The sequence below is a fragment of the Gymnodraco acuticeps genome, unplaced genomic scaffold (assembly GCF_902827175.1).
Source record: "Gymnodraco acuticeps unplaced genomic scaffold, fGymAcu1.1, whole genome shotgun sequence".
Lineage (NCBI taxonomy): Eukaryota > Metazoa > Chordata > Actinopteri > Perciformes > Bathydraconidae > Gymnodraco > Gymnodraco acuticeps.
The window spans coordinates 944,855-964,857 of NW_022990722.1; the positions used below are offsets into that span (position 1 = coordinate 944,855).

Consider the following 20,003-nt stretch of genomic DNA (forward strand, 5'->3'; position numbering starts at 1 on the left):
AGAAAGATAGCAGAGAGGGAGGGGGAAAAACGAGAGCGGGGTGAATCACACTGCTGCGGTCGACCAAAAAGCTTTTTCTAGATATCATCTGTATTTTGGTGTCTTAACGATGAGTAGGACTTAATTTTTTTAAATAGACTGATAATACAAATAACTCCACACAGTAATGACTTGTTCCTCTCTGATGCGTAATCATATAATAGGACTTTTTCTGGGTTTTCTGGAAGTTGAGTGAAGCAAAGTGTGTAACATATAGCATACATTAGTGCTACTAGTGTCTCATTCTGCAATCCAGAATGAGTGATTTCCAAATGTGCATCAATGAGTCATACCCATGTGTCCCTCGTTGGTAGGGTCCCTTCTCAAACAAGGCAGAAAAGGGGCAGAAATAAACGAAACAGTGGTTTATATTTAAATATATATAGCCGCAGGGGCAGACACATGCACACATGAAAACAAGAACACAAACGAGCATGTGCATGATAACAGAAGGTTGGATAAGATGTACTTTATTTATATCAAATCAAATCAAGTTTTATTTATATAGCACATTTATAAACGATTTTTGGTCGAGCCAAAGTGCTGTACATATGTATATATAAGTGAGACAAGCAGTGTTCAGTCTGTCTTGGTCAATGTAAACTTGTTTCTAACAGCTTTTCAAAGTAATATAAAAAACAGTGTGTTAAAAAAGATATGCTGGTTTGCCTTTTAAAAAGCTGATTGTATTAGACGGTATATTCAAGAAATCTGACAGTAAAGTCTAAACATGTTCATAGTGTTCAAGATTTAAGATGGATGTAAACATAATAGGTTACTGGATAATAAAACCGCTGAGGTAGGTTTATTTTCTTCCAATGAACCAACTTTGGAAGAGAAAGTGTTGGTTTCGTGGTTTCTCAGCTAAGTAAAACACTGATGGGGCTTTACTGTGTTCTTTGAGGAACATCGCCACCTTGTGGAAGCTGACTGTTGCTGCAGTCAAACATGACTGCCACAGCTGCATTGATACTTCAAGTGTATTTCCCTGTTTTCATTTACCTTCATATTGTCTTTTAATACTGTTTAAATGCATTTGATGTCAAATGCAAAAGTCTGACATTGCTCTCGTGTTTGTACTGTATAGAGAACAGTGCAGACTATTGTGTTTGTATGTATATATATTTTTACATCTGTGCAAAGTAGTTAAATGTTTATGTTATATCTGTGTCCAATTCATTTGTCCTTGTTTTAAGCTATTTGTCTTTTTCCGACTTAATTAAAAGCAACAACAACACAGAGTTAAATACCTTTTAAGTGTTCAAATAGATTTTACACATTATTGTTTTTACATAGCTGACAAGACTGCTTTGTAGAAACAAAACTGAAACTCTTATTGAAAAAATCCCTGTGGCCTTTTGATGTATTAACAATCTGACTAATAGGTTATTATGTTTGTTATTAATACTAATACATATGCCAAAAGGACATATTTTTAACTATGGATACTTTTGAAACTAAATGAGATTAAGGCTGAACATTTTTATGTGAAAAACAGCCTCATAAATTCTCCTCATTTCTCTCTCACCACACATTTCTATAATTCATCCTTCCTGGCTCCGATGGGGCAGGACACTCCGGTGCCTTTGAGGCCACAGTAGCCTTTCGGTACCTTTTTCAGGTACTGCTGGTGATGGTCCTCAGCGTAGTAAAACTGCTGCCCCTCCAGAATCTCTGTGGTGATGGGACCGTAGCCTTTTTTATCCAGCTCCTAGAGACAAAAAACAAACAAAACCCACAACAGTTAATGCAAAACTAAAGAAGGAAAAATGAAAAAGGTGCAGAATGCATTTCAAATAAACTATAACTAAGGTTGTTCATCTGATGAGATACATAACTACTTGAAATACAGCAGTGCTTTTAAAGGTTAAAACCCCTCAGATAGACATCTATGTGATAAAAACATTCCTGGTATTTCCTCGTATGCTTCATGTGTTCTCTGGGCAGTTTCCATCACCACACCGCTGACATACATTGAGCATTACTTTCTCTGTATCTCCCTCAAAATGAACATAACTCTTTAAATGGTTGTTTTATTCTGCAGTGTAGTAAATGTGAACTTTCAATAGCTCTCACAAATACAGTAAAGAGTTTTTGCTCCTTAGCTAGAAAGCAGGGTGATTGAGTGACAGAAGAAAAGAACATATTTTTCTTTCAGTATTTCAACTTGCGTCTAAGCCCCTCTCTGTGGGACAAAGCATCAAAGAGCATCCGCTCTCTTTGAGAACTCCTTAAGACACTTTCATACTTACACTTTTCTAAACACCTCGAGGAAAGGGCTTCAAACGCACTAGAAAGAGCAACCTCGTTCACATAGACACACACGCACACTTTAAACACTTCTGACAGACATATCAAATACCTGCTGAGCCGAGTGGTTTTCTCCATCTAATAACACAAGCACTCAGTCCTCTTTAAATCAGTGCACCTGAGAGATTACAAAACAACAAGTATGAGATGTACCGGGAGTGTCTGAGGACAACAAGTAGGTTGCATGTAGCGTGCAGCACCTCAGAACTGTGTGCAGCAGCGAGGCGCTCTGCTCTATGGGGGCGTCGATTGGCAAGGTTCAGCAAGCATCATGAAACAGGAGCTGAATATATCCAACCCGGGTTCAACCGGTTCTTATCAGCTGCTGTATACACCACTCGCTGTCTATTATGCTGTCATGGATACTGTTGGAGAAATTCAGGCATTCTCCATTCTGCTTGAATGCACAATATGTTATTTTCCACCACTAGGGGTCTCTCAATTAAAACGTTAACAAAAGACTGAGTTTGATGCGTGGGACCACCAAATTCATCATTGTAGTCATCTTCTTTAAGGACTTCCGTCACTGGTCATTGTTTATTTTTTTTACCGGGAGCCAAAACTGAAGAAAAAAAACAGGATAAAGCATTTTCAAATGAATAATTAAAGTTCCTAAAATGCTGCAAGGATGACAATGGATGTCTGGAGGTGGTTCAAGCGATGTTTTCCTAGGTAGTTTGATTTAAAACTTAACATGCACAGGTAAGTAGGTTTTAACTTTGAGGCAAAAATAATCCACAGCGGTATCCTCCTCTCTCTCGAAAAAAAAAAGGCTTGTCAGATATTTCCTAAAAAGGGAGTCTCTGTTCGCAACTACATACAATGGAAACAGGTGACTGTCTTGTTCAAGGTGTTCTTCTTTCCCCAAGTGACCAAGGAAAAAATGAATGAAGTTTTAAAGAAAAATACATAGGCCTGGCAATCCTGAAGAAAAATGATTAGAAATAATTGAATCAAAACAAGCATTTTTACGAAGACCAGAGCATAACAAAAACATGAATACCATGCTGCGAATGGATCTGGCCCTTCCTACATCCAGGACATGGTTAAACCGTACACCCCAGCGCGTGCACCAGAGTTCCCGTTAGAATATTTTTTCGCCGGTCAACATGTCCGTTAAAGTTTAAATCTTCCGGACAAAATTTGAAAAGTGCCGGTCAAAGGTCTTCTTTGTTATTTATTGAGCTTTAAAACAAATTGATATGATTCAATATTAAACATAATTATAGTAGATAACTACATTATTCAAAAGTGTACAGTAATTTATATAATAACACGGGAATAATAAACGGAGCGCTCTCCCCCTCTACTGACAGCCCGTCAGTATCATGCAGCTCGCGGATCAGTGATGAGTGACCCGACAGTAAAACTAAACATATCTATAACTAGTTTAGGTAGTTTGAGAGGTCATTAAAATAGCTAAGTGTGATATTCTAAGCTGAAGTGTGTTTTGTTCCGCTCACCGCTGCATGTGATCATGCAGAGCTGCGTATCGACTCGTCAGCAGCAGCTGATCTCTCTCTCCCGTCATATTAGACTTTACTCGCGTTTATGTCCATATCGATCAGATCCAGCTAGTTCTAGCTAATGATAGGACTACCTGCTTATTATAAGACACCTAAACAATAAGCGTCGCTCAACTGGGTGAGGCCGCAAAGTATAGCGCAGCATTATGCATGTGTTTACATGCCCACCGGAACCCCGAGGCATTACTATGGGCATAGATATGTCTCATAATTATTTGTGTGAACATAAAAATAATTTGTGTGTAAATATGTGATTTGTAAATGTAAAACAACATCCACAAATGCATTTAAAATATTTGCAAACTCACAAATACATTTGCAAGTGTAAAACGGATCTGCAAATACGCTAAATATGTTCACAAATTAAAAAAAGATCTGTGAATATCTCTTTAACATTTACACCTTTCGATCAGGCATTTGTGAATCCATTTTGTATTTGTGGACCAAAAATGCGCTTGCGGATCTCAAATCTCTGTTCACGGATCTCAAATCTCTGTTCGCGGATCGTCTTTTTACACACACGGAATTTTGAGACATATTTTCCGCCGGTCTCGGCTAAAATCTACTCGTGTCACTCGGTTATTTTCGGAAACCACGTGATGGCCCGCTGTTGACGACATTTCTGCATGATTTCAAAGTAAGAGCATGATGGTTTGTTTAATGCTCTGTTTTTGTATTATAATGAACAGCGGAACGTTAGATGCATTCTTTATCACCATAACCCTGACCTAAATACGGTGCTTTTCTACAGATTACTTTATTACTGCACTGGTAAGGTACAATTAGGCCGATTAATAAGATGTGAAGTGCTTTGTAACTTCGACCCGCTTGACTGAATACACAACAAACAATGAAGAAAGAGTTTTATCTGGGCTGTTTCGCTGCCAGCTGCTCCCCCGGGATCCGAAAGTGGCGTATAGCCTGCACTTCAACATCAACGAAAGTGCTCGATATATGCTATATTGAACCTATAACACAAACTAACTGTATCACTATAACATGATGATGATGGTGATGGTGATGAAGAATGCATCTAACGTTCCGCTGTTCATTATAATACAAAAACAGAGCATTAAACAAACCATCATGCTCTTACTTTGAAATCATGCGGAAATGTCGTCAACAGCGGGCCATCACGTGGTTTCCGAAAATAACCGAGTGACACGAGTAGATTTTAGCCGAGACCGGCGGAAAATATGTCTCAAAATTCCGTGTGTGTAAAAAGACGATCCGCGAACAGAGATTTGAGATCCGCAAGCGCATTTTTGGTCCACAAATACAAAATGGATTCACAAATGCCTGATCGAAAGGTGTAAATGTTAAAGAGATATTCACAGATCTTTTTTTAATTTGTGAACATATTTAGCGTATTTGCAGATCCGTTTTACACTTGCAAATGTATTTGTGAGTTTGCAAATATTTTAAATGCATTTGTGGATGTTGTTTTAAATTTACAAATCACATATTTACACACAAATTATTTTTATGTTCACACAAATAATTATGAGACATATCTATGCCCATACATTACCAACAGATCAACGCACAATCAACCCATCTCTTTCTCCACATTAACGGCCCGTCCACAAAGCGGCGTGCGTTGTTGACGCTTGCGTGTCTGACACTCGACCAACAACCAATCACATGAATCTCCCGCCCCTGACACACAAGCAGCGGTTTGATTGGCTAGAGCTTGTACTGGCATATGATTCGATTGGCTGACGCTTCTGCCGAGGCGTCAAAAGTTGAACATTGCTCAACTTTTGCAGCGAGCCACGCCAGCAATGCTCCGCGTCGCTTCCCACGATGCAGTTCGGCTAAAAGTGACGTCACCCCATTCAAAGTGAATGGGCAGAAGCGTTGGAAGCTTCAACGCACGCCGCTGTGTGGACGGGCCGTAACGGAGCCTACACACGGCAGCGTGCGTTGCCGCTTCAACGCTTCTGCCCATTCACTTTGAATGGGGTGACGTCACGATTCGCCGAACTGCATTGTGGGAGCAAAGCGTAGCTTATCTCGCGGTGCTCGCTGCAAAAGTAGAGCAATGTTCTACTTTTGCCGCCTCGACGGAGGCGTCAGCCAATCAAATCCCGCGTATGCAAATCTGACATTACAAGCGCTAGCCAATCAAACCGCGTGTATGTTGGGAGAGCCAGACCGCAGTTATTTCCCATATGTCAAAAAATGGAGGAGAAAATGATCGTGGCGGTACTATATGACCAGTCCCTCTTTACATACAGGGATACAAACCGGAGGAGCCAGGCATGGGGGGAGGTGGCAGAGACAGTGGGTGAAACTGGTAGGTGTTCGCCTGTTTGGGGAGTTTATATCCAGTGTACTTCGTTTGAATGGACAGCTAGCAAGCATAGACAGTATATTTAGCCAGCATGGATGTAGCATGAATGCTTTGCTTTGTATGTCCGGGGAGGGACATTCATGTGATTGGTTGTTGGTCGCGTTGTTGGTCGAGCAACGCGACCAACAACCAATCACATGAATCTCTCCTGTCAATTGCATAAAAGGTTTTACATGTCACACTTTATATGATGAACATTTATTACATTAATGCCTATGGTGCTATTTTACGCAACATTCCATGCTGGCTAAATACTGTCTTTGCCTGCTAGCTGTCCATTCAAACGAAGTACACTGGATATAAACTCCCCAAACAGGCGAAAACCTACCAGTTTCATCCACTGTCTCTGCCACCTCCCTCCATGCCTGGCTCCTCTGGTTTGTATCCCGGTAGGTGAACAGAGACTGATCATAAAGCACCGGGTTATTCCCTACCGCTACGATTATTTTCTCTTCCATTTTTTGGCATATGAGGAAATGAACTGCGGTCTGGCATACACGCGGTTTGATTGGCTAGCGCTTGTACTGGCAGATTTGCATAAGCGGGATTTGATTGGCTGACGCCTCCGTCGAGGCGTCAAAAGTAGAACATTGCTCTACTTTTGCAGCGAGCACCGCGAGAACAGCTACGCTTTGCTCCCACAATGCAGTTCGGCGAATCGTGACGTCACCCCATTCAAAGTGAATGGGCAGAAGCGTTGAAGCGGCAACGCACACCGCCGTGTGTAGGGGCCGTAAGTGTTAGACATTAGAATTGACTATTCTTGTCTGTCACACACTCTTTTGTCTGTCACATAAGTGGCGCAAGTTGCGCAACTGATGCGGTATTGCGCTAAGGGGAAATTATTTTTGACCGGACACTTTGACCGGAGAGATTTAGATTTGCCGGTCTTCAGCATATTTTACCGGTCATAGTCCGGTAATTACCGGCTAACGGGAACTCTGGCGTGCACTACGCTCTGCATCAGTCAAACGACTCGCTGCACCCTCGCTGCGAGGGGGACCCAAGTTCCCATCAGAAAAAACACGTGGGTTTGCTATCCTGGCTCCAAAATGGTGGAATGAGCTCCCCATTGACATCAGGACAGCAGAAAGCCTGCACATCTTCCGGCGCAGACTGAAAACTCATCTCTTTCGACTCCACTTTGAGCGATAGAACTAATAATTACTAACAAAGAATTACTAACAAAGCACTTATATACTAATAAAGGACTGGCTTATCTATAGACAGTTGAGTAGCACTTGAAATGTTTGGCTCTATGAAACCTGATGTACTTATATGATTCTGTTTTCTTCAAGGTTGTGTCTTCCTGGTCGAACGCACTTATTGTGAGTCGCTTTGGATAAAAGCGTCATCTAAATGCAATGTAATGTGAACAAAGTGGAACATTGAGCACCTAAAAAGTCAGATATTTCCTAAAAAGGGAGTCTCTGTTCGCAACTACATACAATGGAAACAGGTGACTGTCTTGTTAAAGGTGTTCTTCTTTCCCCAAGTGACCAAGTTGAATGAAGTTTTAAAGGAAAATACATAGGCCTGACAATCCTGAAGAAAAGTGATTAGAAAGAATTGGATCAAAACAAGCCTCAAAAAGCATTTTTACGAAGACCAGAGCATATCCATTACATGACTTCCATACTGAAGAAACCATTCAGTGACACTTGTATGTAAGCTTCTGCATTTGTTTATGATTTTTCCTTAATTGTTTAGCTCACACGAGACAATTGATTACATGGTGAACTCTTCCATTTTTTAGATCTTAACTGTTAAACAATCAGTGAAGATTATTACAATTATTTAGATTATAAATCAAACTTCAGGTCATTTTAATTGGATTGGAGGAGTTATTTATTCTAGTAACTAGTGAGAAATCCCTATCATGAGTTTCTCACATTTGAGAAGCTGAAAAAACAGAAGCCGTGGTCTTTGCTTAAAAATGATATCTAATTGATAAATCCATCCTTGCATTAGTAGACCATTCATTTAGAAATACACTACTAACCTTTTACTCATTTATATTTGCAAGGTAAATAATACAGATTTGCTGTTTCTCGCTCTGAGTTCAAACCAAATAAACCATAAGCATGCTACGCAGGGGCATCCCATCTTTTACTAATGCTGAACAGACAAACCAAATAAATGATATGTACAGAAAAAGCTTTACATCTAAGAAGACGTCAAATAAGGATTACCACAAGTATATAGGAGGGAATAATGCCAGGTAAGGGCAGCTTGGTAGTGTATAATTCTGTCCACATGGAGGCAGTGTGGCACTAGATGTGTGTGTCTGTGTGTGTGTGAGGAGATGCAGTGGAGTCAGTAAATCAAAGCTGTGCGCCCCACAGAGAGGCTGAGGCAGCGGCTGACCTCTACGTCCTCAGAGCTGCCGCTACAATGTGAGGGCTCTAAACTCCCCGCAGGAAAGAACCAACATCCTCAAACCAAACTGCAGCCAGAACACAAGCACGGAAATGTTTACCTTTTAAAATACACACTTTGTGCAGTCTGACACAGAAGAACCCATGTTTTATTGCCCATATCCAACACCATTGTAGTAAACCAGTCGACACAAGCAAGGCAGCTTTGTACGTGATGGCCTAATTAACCACTCATCATCACCAAACCACTGTAAAGCCTCTAGGGCAGAGGACGTTTCGTGTGAGGAGAACACAATGTCCAAGGAAAAGGTCTGCTTTTCATACACCCCCACCCTGACACCCCTTTCTCGTTCTCCATCCAGCCCTGTACAGCAGTCACAACACGGCGGCCATTTTAGATCTATAAATCAGAATGCATAGCGTCACGCCACTGTGTATAACCTTATGTGGCTTCACTCTCCCTCTCTCACACTGCAGCAGAGGAATGGATGGAAGAATGTTCAGTGTAGAATACAGCAAAGATGGAGGAGAGAAAACCGAGATGTCCTTAAGTTAAGCATTTCGATTGCCGCTGACGTATAAATGATGGCTACATAGAGGGGGAGAAATGTGTTCATATGTGTTTTTGTATATGTGTGAGTGTGCATGAGGATGGAAAAAGAGGATCATGAATACAGAACACGTTAGGTATAGTTAGGGTGTGTTTGTGTGCGAAATTTTACGGTGGGGACACAAATCAAGTCACAGAGCCACATTATTGGAACTCACATCCAATTTGATGACAACAAATGGGTCCAAACGAGGTGAACCGTAAAATGTTGGGGTTGGTTTTTGGTATGTTAGGGTTAGGCATGTATGCATTGCTTATGGTTAAATCGCAAGGGAATCTATGTAAGTCAATGGAATGTCCTCTTTAGTGACAAAAACAGGTTTGTTTGTGTGTGTGTGGGTCGAGGTCTGAGCTCACTCAGCCCAGTCAGCCCTTCCTTTCTTCACGCCTGTCGGAAAGACTCCCCTGTCAAAGGCATGGCTGAACGGGTGCATCTCTCTCTCTCCTCCTTTCTGACTCTCCACTGCTGACTCTCTCCCATGTGAGCACAGACCACGCTTCGTGCTACCAAGTCCTCCCCGCTCTCCAGCCAAGCGAGAGAGCCCCTCTCGCCATCACCATCGCCAGAGACGGCCTCAGGACACAAATAGGACGTGACACCCCGAGAGAGGGTGGAGGTGGAGGAGCAAAAGGAGGAGGAGGAGGAAAATGTACTCTCTCCTGTCTTCCTACCCCACTGCCTTGTCTCTCTCTGTGTTTTCCCTGGGAAGGCCTATGGCTGCAGAGTGGTGGGGAAGAGACGCGCATTGACAGAGTTTGTGACACCCGATGACTCATGGTGAAGACATTTGAAGAGCGATATGACCTCAATTCTGTGATTTTATGTAATCATTCGTTAGTCCACTCCGTTACTGGTTACTGCCATTTACCATTTATCTGGGTCCTCTCCTCTCTTTTTATAAAAAAATGTCTTGGTGATGATGACTTCGCAAATGTGATTGCAAATTGAATTTGCTCTATTGGCATTACCCTAATTAAGTACAGTCATGCCGAAGCACGTTTGCAAGGCTCACAAATCAAATATAATAGTTTAGCAGTAGTGGAATAGGTATTTAGACCTTTTATTGCAAGCAAAATTGCAAATCCTCAATGTAAAAATACTGCATATATACTGCATATATTTTTGACTATTGTACTGCAGTACATAAGTTCTTATTAGAGAATCAAATGTTGCCTGTAAAAGCAAACAGGTTATTGAACTATTGGGGGGTTATAAATTATAATTATTAATGCAAATGCTGTGTAAGCAGTGTTTAATGCTGTAGCTGGTCTGGATGTAGCTATTTTAAAATCTTTATTTTATTTGCTTATTTATACTTTTCTCATCTATAATATGGCATAATATTTAACATATTTTAAAAGATGATCACACGTTTCATATCGACTATATTGATCTTTAACTAAGAAGCCAAAAATGTAGTAAAATAAATAAATAAACAATTAAATGTAGAGAGCGTCAAGTAGAAACAAATAGTAAGTACCTCAAGGTTGTATTTAAATAAAAGCACTTCAGGTACAAAATCTCTTCATTTTCAGAATGTAAAGCCAAAAGACAATAAATGGTATGCATGGTACCGCAATTCATTTGCACAAATCTTAAATAAATGTAACTCACTGCCTCTGCACACCTGGAGCATCGAAAGCCCTTCAACATCTAAAAAATGTAAATACACTTTGAGTACTGCCGAACTGAAAGCTGCTCGGCGGTAAAATGCTGGAAACAGATAACCGTGCCTCTGCCGGAAAACACATGAAGTCGGCTGACATGATACTTATCGACTCGTCCGCAGCACCACGCTTGCCCTGGATGACCCTCAGGGAGAGAGAGGGAGTGATGGAGAGAGAACGAAGACAGAGAGATGGTGCAGAGACACGCAGGGCGAGATGGAGGGAAGTGATGAAGAAGAGTATGGGAGATTATCCAGAGGCTGATAACACACTGTAGTGAAGAGGTGATAAAAGTATGAACGATAGAATGTAATAAAAGTGTTCTTGTTCAACGCCTTGTATGTAACACATTCATGCACATCACTGTGTGAGCGAGCTAAAAGGCATGCTTTCCCTTTGTGTGTCTGCACAGAGGATGAAGAGGTTTTGTTTTTTCCCTGCCCTGCTCTGTTCATCTCTCTTTCTCCTCAGGTCAGGTCAGGCATCCATTTTAGCTTGGCTCTAATCTTCAGCGAGCGCTCCTACATTTTGTGAGCGAGGAAGCCAACACTCCTACATTTTGAGAGGCAGAGAGGATGCACACACTTCAGTCTCGAGGCGGTGCGCTCCTACGTTGTTTTTTTTTATGTTGTTATTTTTTTCCCCTAGGGCAGACAACAAGTAGCTCAACATCTGAAGACCGAAAAAATCAAACCTGCATAAGATCATCTCCGCATTCTCGAGAAGAGCGATCGCCTTTTTAACGTTTCGGCTGCACTGTACTCAATATCTAAAAGATCAGTATCTCACTTAGGGATGGGCATTTACCTCCTGGAAATGAAAAAGTTATTTGTGAACAACATACTTCTTATCATTTTTTAATTAAGGGTTATTTCTTAGCCAATAGTGCCTTGTGGTTACGCTTATTAGATGTCTTCTGATCGACGAGTACGCCGCAGCAAGAACATTTTCATCTAAAGCAGACGGCATAAAATGCGGGAGATGAGTGGAAGGGCGAATCTGACTTTTGAAGACTTTTCAAAATAAGAGACATTTGACTTGAAGCCTGGTTTCAAAACTCGCTGATGCCATGCCCCGTTTCAACAACCTCGAGACATCTAGCCCCAAACGATCCCCCTTTTTTCTTTTCCCAGCCATCATATGAACCCCTGTGCACCCCCCCTGCTTCCCCCCTTTCAAGCTCATTAAGTTAGGATGCCTTATCAGAGGCCACACTCACCCCTCCAAGGCCTTACACGCAATATCCTCGCTGGCTCGATAAAACCTATTGTTCATACATGCACACACACTCCTCTCGCTCTCTAACACACACACAAACATAAATAGAAGCCCCGTTCATCCATTTCTTTCTCCAAACCATCTCTAACCCACCCCCACCCTGCACTCTCCTCCTAATCAACTCTTCCCATCCCTTCACTCTCACCCTCCACTCACCCCCAACAGCCCCACCTCACCCAGCTCTGGGGAGACACATTTTAGCAAAGAGAGAGGGAGGGATAGAGAGAAAAGAGAGAAGGGGAGAGGAAGAGACGGGGGAGACAGAAAGAGATGCACTCCTCCTCTGCTCTGCTGCCACAGCGGCTTCGCTACAGAAGCCTTTGATGTTCTGCAAATTTCAAATTTCATTATAGAGAACCCCCTTCTCCTCTCCCCTCTGCGTTCCCCCTCCTTCTCCTCCCCCTCTCTGCTCTCGCGCTTAAACAAGCTTTTCTGCCTCACTCGTCCTCACCCACCCCCCACTCCCCCCCAATGCTGAAGTTAAGAAACTGAAAGCCCTGCAGAAGAGACTCTTCGTATGGGTTAATTATTCATTGGGCTGTGCGTGTATGTGCCAAATGTATGTCTCCGTGTGTGTCTGCGTACATGCGAGTGTGTTTGTGAGTCATGGGCTGGCAGTGGGGTGAAATCTGGATTTTGCGATGCCTGTCTTATCTCCGATCGTCTTGGATCGCCTCCACCCACTCACTCTTGTCACTCTACTGAACATGCACTCACTTTTCCTGATAAGAGAGCGTTGGCCTTTTAGGATAAAAACACACACACATATACACACAACCTCTCACACACACAACCAAGCCCTTCCTCTGTAGAAATGCCATTTTCAAGCCGGGGCGTTCTTGAGACTCGGCATCAATGCGGCAAGCCAACCATTTCAGGGCAGGAAGCTGCCATTTTGGTTCAGAGCATGTCAGCTGCTTTGAGAAGATGCATGTCCCAGTGGCCCTCAGATGAAACTGGGGTGCCACTGAAGTGGTTGACAGATCGGTGGTGTCAGCAGCGTTGGGGGGAGAGAGAAGGGGAGACGAGTCTGAGAGCTTGTTCTCTGGATATTCGTAAATGGGTGTGTTTTTTAGAGCGTCTGCTGCAAACTGGGTTATGGTTTCAGCCTTTCCCTGGCATGAAGGTGACAAGAAGATAATGCTCGATATAACAGCCTCTTTTGTGCCGTAACATGAACCCATGGAACCCTTGGCTGTATTTGGTGGGTTTTCACACTGAGGCTTATGGTGTAGTTACTACATTTATTAGCTAGGAATGACGTATAAAGACATTTTAAAAAAGAAAAGGAAGGTCAGGTGGCATCAATTGGAATGTCAGTGGCACTATGGATATCTTATTTTAAAATTGAATCAAATATATTTTGCTCTTAAATTCTAATGTTTTCATCACACAGCATATATTTGCAAACTGATGCATGGGCATTGTAAGCTTCATCTCACCTAATATCATGGATGGGCTAATGAAAGCCGTGAATCTTTTTGTGTTCCCTTTTTTTTACATTTTCACAGGATCGTCATCAGCAGATTTAATTTCCTCAGTTGTTACAGATCTTTTGCAGGAGATTTTATATATTGTCTAAAAGTTGAGTTTCAAAGTTTATTAAACAGATTTTTATATCAAAAATATATTTACTAACAAAAACAATGATTAGGTATTCTAACTTCTTATGAAATAACATATTATAGAATGTTAGATTATTTTATTAACTGCTTTTTCCAGGGGCAAGAAATAATTGAAAAACTAAACTTTTATGACAACATTGGTGAGAACTTCAATTAAGTGAGAACGAAGCAAACTCCTTTCTGATAATAAGGATAATTTAATATGGCTACAAGCTCCAGCATAGCTACACAATTGACTTAAAGTGCAACTATTTTATTAAATTCTGTATTTAAGGCAACATGTATTTGCAGCATTTTCATTTGATATCAACATATTTGGGCCTGACATTTGCAAATCGTGTTTTCAGCAATGCATATATGAAGCATGCACTTTAATTTAATTCACATTTGCCACATCCACTCCAGATGTGATTTTATGTGTGTAAAGACTGTGATATCCACGGCTAATAAACCTGTGTGTGTGTGTGTGTGTGTGTGTGTGTGTGCGCGTGTGTGTGTGTGTGTGTGTGTGTGTGTGTGTGTGTGTGTGTGTGTGTGTGTGTGTGTGTGTGTGTGGTGTGTGTGTGTGTGTGTGTGTGTGTGTGTGTGTGTGTGTGTGTGTGTGTGTGTGTGTGTGTGTGTGTGTGTGTGTCAGTCATGGCCCTCTGATCTGATTGCCTTCCTCTTTTTCTTTCCTCCCCGGGTCTCAGCTGCCACTCCTCTTTCACCTCTGACCCCAGCCCAAGGCCAAGGTTGGGAGGTTGTCGCCATGGCAACATGAGCAGCCCTGTGGCCCGTGACTGCTGACCCCGTGACCCCTAAGTAACCATGACGATCATAATTTGCTCCCCTCTGCCCCCTTCCAGATTGTCCATGAATACCATTTTGAGCGAGGGGAGACGAACAGACCAAAAGTGATGCGGGGATCAATGGATAGATGGACTAATAGATGGACGGACGGACAGATGGATGAAAGAACAAAAGGGCGACGCGTGTGCCATTGAAAGGACGAGCTTTAGAAATGAGTTTTGATGACCTCTTGACCCTCTTCCTCTCTTAAGTTAAACAAAAAGGGTGTCACCGATTGGACGTAGATTGGGATCAACTCAACTGAGGTGGCGTTGCTTGACTAAACAGCATCAAACTCTGAGAGGTCACCACTCCAGAGACTGGCTTTGAATCCTTATTCAAATAACTGGGACAACTCCAAACTGCAGCCAAGCCACGCTTAACGGAAAAACTATTTTTGAGATGACAAAAGGAGGTTATGCTTATTCCACATTTAGTTACCGTTAGGATACAAAACACAAAAACCTACTGCTGAAAGTCATTAAAGAAGAGTGTCTATCTGAAGCCTTAACGGTGAATAAGTGCTGCAACTAACAAGTATGTTCATTATCGAGTAATCTGTAAAGAATGGCTAAATCATTTGAGACACTCTGATGACATTTTTTATTTTATTTACTATTTTCTGACATTTTAAAGACCAGTGTCCAAGGTGTTTTCTTATATTGTATGTCCAAAAATATTCAATTTAATATAATATCAAACAGAAATATTTAGAAGGGGCTAAAAAGAGCATTTTAAGCCATTTGGCATTCAAAATGAATGCCAAATTCATTCAATAAAGCTGGGATTTGTTTCCCATAGATCGACTCTTTGAGTAGTCAACTAATCGGGGAAGCTATACAGAATACAGTTTTTTCTTAACCATTATTCACACTTTTTAGCAGATGCTCAAACTCCAGGCACAGGTTTGCTTATAAGTGAAAACATGTGTGAGGTATTGATGCATGTGTGTGTGTGTGTGTGTGTGTGTGTGTGTGTGTGTGTGTGTGTGTGTGTGTGTGTGTGTGTGTGTATGTGTGTGTGTGTGTGTGTGTGTGTGTGTGTGTTGTACTATACCTGCTGGAAGGCCACTTTGCTCTTCAATGCGAGATCCTGTTGAGTGGGGTTGGATGTGTAAATGGCTGAACGGTATTGAGTACCTCGATCATTCTGCTGCCTCATACCTGCACAAACACACAGGGAAAATAAGACACCCCACACATAAGCAAAACTACAACAATCACCTATATATCACAAGATATAATTTGCATTTAAAAGGTTTTCACAATTATGTCATCATCCTGCATCTTGAATTCATGAGGACGAATGAATTCAGAGATCACAGCAGATTTAGACTTTCATTAGGGAGGCCTGCGGTGTGTAGGTGTATGGGCTCTAGGAGGTGGGTATATTTCCTTCTTCTTTGTCTTCTATGTGGCATTGTCAGAATTTTCATCAGCTTTACATCAGTGTGTTTGGAGGAGGCCCAAGCCTAGTGTACCTTAATTAGGGGGCCAAACAGCCGCACATCTATGCTTTTCAGAGGCTACACTCCTGAGCAGCTCTGGCATCTGTGGACCTCTCCATGGCAAGCTTTGGTTTGCCTTTATCTCTCTTACTCGGTCTCCCACTCAGCCTTTGTTTCTTCTCTTCACTGAAAAGCGTCATTCTTCTCTTCATCTATCCTTCTAAATCCTTGTCTTAGTTAATTGTTGGCCTCCTGTCATGAGCCGTGTGTGTTCTTCTTTAAAGCTTTTACAGCTTTGCTTTTCTGCCTGCAGCAAAAGTGGCTTAGTTCACTTAAACAACAGATCCCCCCGTCTTCCCTGCCATTTAAGTTGGTCAAACTTTGTCTATTTTTCAGTGATTTCCAAAGATCAGTGGTATATATGAAAGGCTACAACAATGGAGGAACTGATACTGCTTCTGTCTAAGAACTTTTTTATATGCAGTCTATTTTCTTGTCTCTTTTAAAAACAAAACTGTATGCAGTGTCTTTTATGCAACAGTATAACTCTATTTGTGTTCTCCTAGCGTCCATTTCTTCTGATCTTCCAATAAAAACTTTTACTTTGTGACTATGTTAGCAAAAGCTTTCCCTTTTTTTACACATCAGACGAAGTATTTTTTCCTGTAAGATCAGCTCAGAAAAAAGGTTTGTTGCCCATATACGTTTTCACATGTTTGACATTTAGTCAAAGATCATACTGTAAGTGACACCTGTTAATATCTTCCATGATGTTCTCTTGTTATACTGTGAAAACAGATTTTCACTGACAAGCTGTAGGCACACGATGCCGACACAGTGACACAGTGATCTGCATATCTTGTTCTCTTTAGATTAAATGTTACCTTCCATCATGGTGTCACAATGAATCTGTGCCACAGTCTGTTCTGATATAATGGCTATAAGTATTCATCTGGTCTTCATTCAAATCAGAGCCGACAAGCAGACGTAGCCCGCTCTCAGACACATACTGAATGCCTCAGAGAATTTGCTTCACTGAAAATGTCCTCAACAATAGTAAATAGTTGAGTTGTTCAAATATGATAAAACAGTATGTTGTATGGAGTAACCCCTTAAACAAATGTGTTTATATCAGTCTCTGTCCAGAATCCTGTTACGTTCTTTAAAGTATTTTCTACGGTGCAATTTACCTTTGAAATCTTAAATAGCAGCCGTGAGCCAGCTGATATCTACATCACCTCATACTGAATGGCACTGCCAGCCTCTCCACAATCTCTGTCTTAATTTTTCTCCTCTGTTCTAAACCTTTCACACATCTTTCCCAAGCCCATTGTTTGTCCCGTAACAAGATCTTTACTACAACAGTTATCTTGGTGGCTGTAAGAAGCTCCACTTAAGCCCAGAGGGCCAGGTCTTGACATGCTCACCAATGTCGTGGTCCGAGGTTGTCATTTGTTTTATTTGACTGGCTGCCAGACTTCATGAAGGCATGTCTGATCTAATAAGAGCAGTCAAACGTCAGGAGGTGACAGCAGAAATAACAGCCAAACATAACCTGCATTAGTATTAATTATTAGGTTTAGTTTATGTTTGTTATGTGGTATTCTTAATTAAACTGGAAACAACAGGAGGCTAAGTTGGCGCTACATTACGAGGACTAGAGTTGAATGTCTCAAGTATGCGGCAAGTGAGAGATGAGTTTGAGATTACATAAGGTTTATGTAAGGTCTGCATCCTTCGTTGTTGGCAATCATAGGCAATAAGTGTATGTTGTGGTCGATTATTATTTGACAGGAGGCTTAGTTTGCCCAAACTTCCTTTGCCCCAACAACTATTAATTCAACCAGTTACCATGTCAGTTACAATGCTAATATGATGATGTTAAGCAGGTATAATGTTCCTTATGCTAACACTTCAGAATGAATCATTCAAATGCCACTTGAATGTCCGTTATGACAATCCATCTAGAAATATTATTCTGAGCCAAAATGGTGGACAGACCCACCGACCACCATGGCCATCCACAGGGTCATGCTGCTGGTTTGGCTTAAAACATCGGATTTCTTATTCTACTATTTCATATATTTTTTTAATTAAATCCAAAAGTATTGTCTACATTGTGCTATTCACAGTACAACCCACTCTCTCATTTGTCTCTCTCTGTCTTTGCATCCATGTCTACCCTCACCCTCTTTCTCTCCATCTCTGCAGTGCTGGATGTCGGCCATCTTGCCCCCAGCGCTGTTGTTCAGTGATGAGGCTAATGGTGGCCCCTCCATCAAAGGCCACCGAGCCTCTCTGCCATTGGCTCTCCACCAGAGCCTTTTATCTGATTGGCTGGCTGGCAGAAGTCTTGTGGCTTTACTACTCCCTATGACCTTCCCTGTTGACCCCGAGGTTCTGACCAGCTCAAACACACACAAACTGGAACGATTTTCTGTATACATGTGCAAGATCATATATAAAAAAATCATGCATGTTAATCATGAGAGGAAAACCTATATATCATATATCATGCAATAATTTTCTACATTGCAGGAAAGGTAGACATTTCATTTCTCATATAAGAAAGTAAACACAACAAATACATCACAGAGAAATGGTTAATGATATGGAATATCAAAGAAAAGTCAAGAGACAAACACCCTTGAGTGGTAATAGCTGCTTCCAACACAAAGACCATTAAGATGAATCATATCTTAAGAACGCCCTTCACCGTCAGACAGGGAGTTACTCCCCAATCAAAATATTAACACCACCCAAAACATCATCCTAGGTTTTGTCTTTACTAGGGCCAAAACAATGCCCATAAGCATTGTCAAACAACGGCAACAAATACCCAACAAAAAACTCAGATTCCCCCCTTATGCCTACGCCGTCTCTCTCTTGCTTTCTCCATTTTTAACAGCCCCCTTCGTTATTTTCTCCATCCATCAAAGGCGGCAGTAATTATTAATGAGAGCCTCCCTGTTCTCTCTGCATTATGCATGAGAGCCTTGCCTCTGAAAGCAGAGGGTAATGGGGGGGTGGACAGAAGGGGAGGGGCTACGGGTCACATACGCGCACACACACACACACCGCCTCTCGGGGTCACTGACCTACGCCCACAAAGCCAAAAATATTAATTAATATACCCCCCTAAATAAGAAAATGTAAAAGTAGCCCCGTCAACACAAGTGCTAAAATCAGACAGAGTGGGAGGTGGTGGCGTGTCTCAAGTCTCAGAGGGAGTGGGTGCTCTCTCCAGCAGACGTTCATGCACAAACCTGCGTACACAAACGTACATGCATACTTTTTTTGTGCTTGTTGCGTTTAAACCCGCTAAGATTTCTTGCAACTCTGTAAAATCTCTTCTAGCCCCGGCAGAAAATGGCACAGCTCAGCTTGTGCCTGCTAGCATGTTGAGGATAAAAGCCTGTCATATCTTCCACTTCCAACTCCACCTTCATTCTTTCTGCAAAATGTGCTCGCTCAACTTTTGTCTTTAGCTATTTCCTTATTTCCCTTTCACTAATTTTTAATACACGCTGTATATAAATATATATATATATATATATATATATGTGTGTGTGTGTCGAGGGGTGGTGACAGAAGCAAGCACTAAGCAAAGCCAAGCTTGTGTTTTTAAGTTGCAGGCTTAAAAAAAAAAAAAGGAGATCTAACAGTAAGAATGGACGGTAATCAGATTAAAAGGGATGCTGGTAAAGAACCGCTAAAGAGGAGGAAGGAGAAGATGAAGAAGAGACAGAAATATCAGGCGGCATAGAGCAAGAGCAATGTACCGATGCGTGTGACGCCCCTCTACAGAAGCGGTGGCCTGACCCGGGCTTATTCTTCCTGGGCGTCTTTTTACACAACGATCCTTCATCCGTTAACGACTGTAAGAGCTGAGATTAGCCTCACCTCTCCACCTCTCTATGTACCGTCCCTCCTTTCCC

General features: G+C 41.7%; 1 protein-coding gene across 2 annotated transcripts in view; it reads right to left on the minus strand.

Annotated features, from left to right (window-relative positions):
* Positions 1-493: 493 nt before the first annotated feature.
* Positions 494-20,003, minus strand: part of si:ch1073-358c10.1 (peptide methionine sulfoxide reductase MsrA 1) — a 38,547-nt gene continuing 19,037 nt past the window's right edge. For both annotated transcript variants that reach the window (XM_034231680.1, XM_034231679.1), the window contains 2 exons: positions 15,675-15,781; positions 494-1,750 (listed from right to left, as the gene is read on the minus strand). In XM_034231680.1, coding sequence (XP_034087571.1) covers positions 1,577-1,750; positions 15,675-15,781 — 281 coding nt within the window. In that variant the 3' untranslated portion in view covers positions 494-1,576. The remainder of the gene's footprint in view (positions 1,751-15,674; positions 15,782-20,003) is intronic.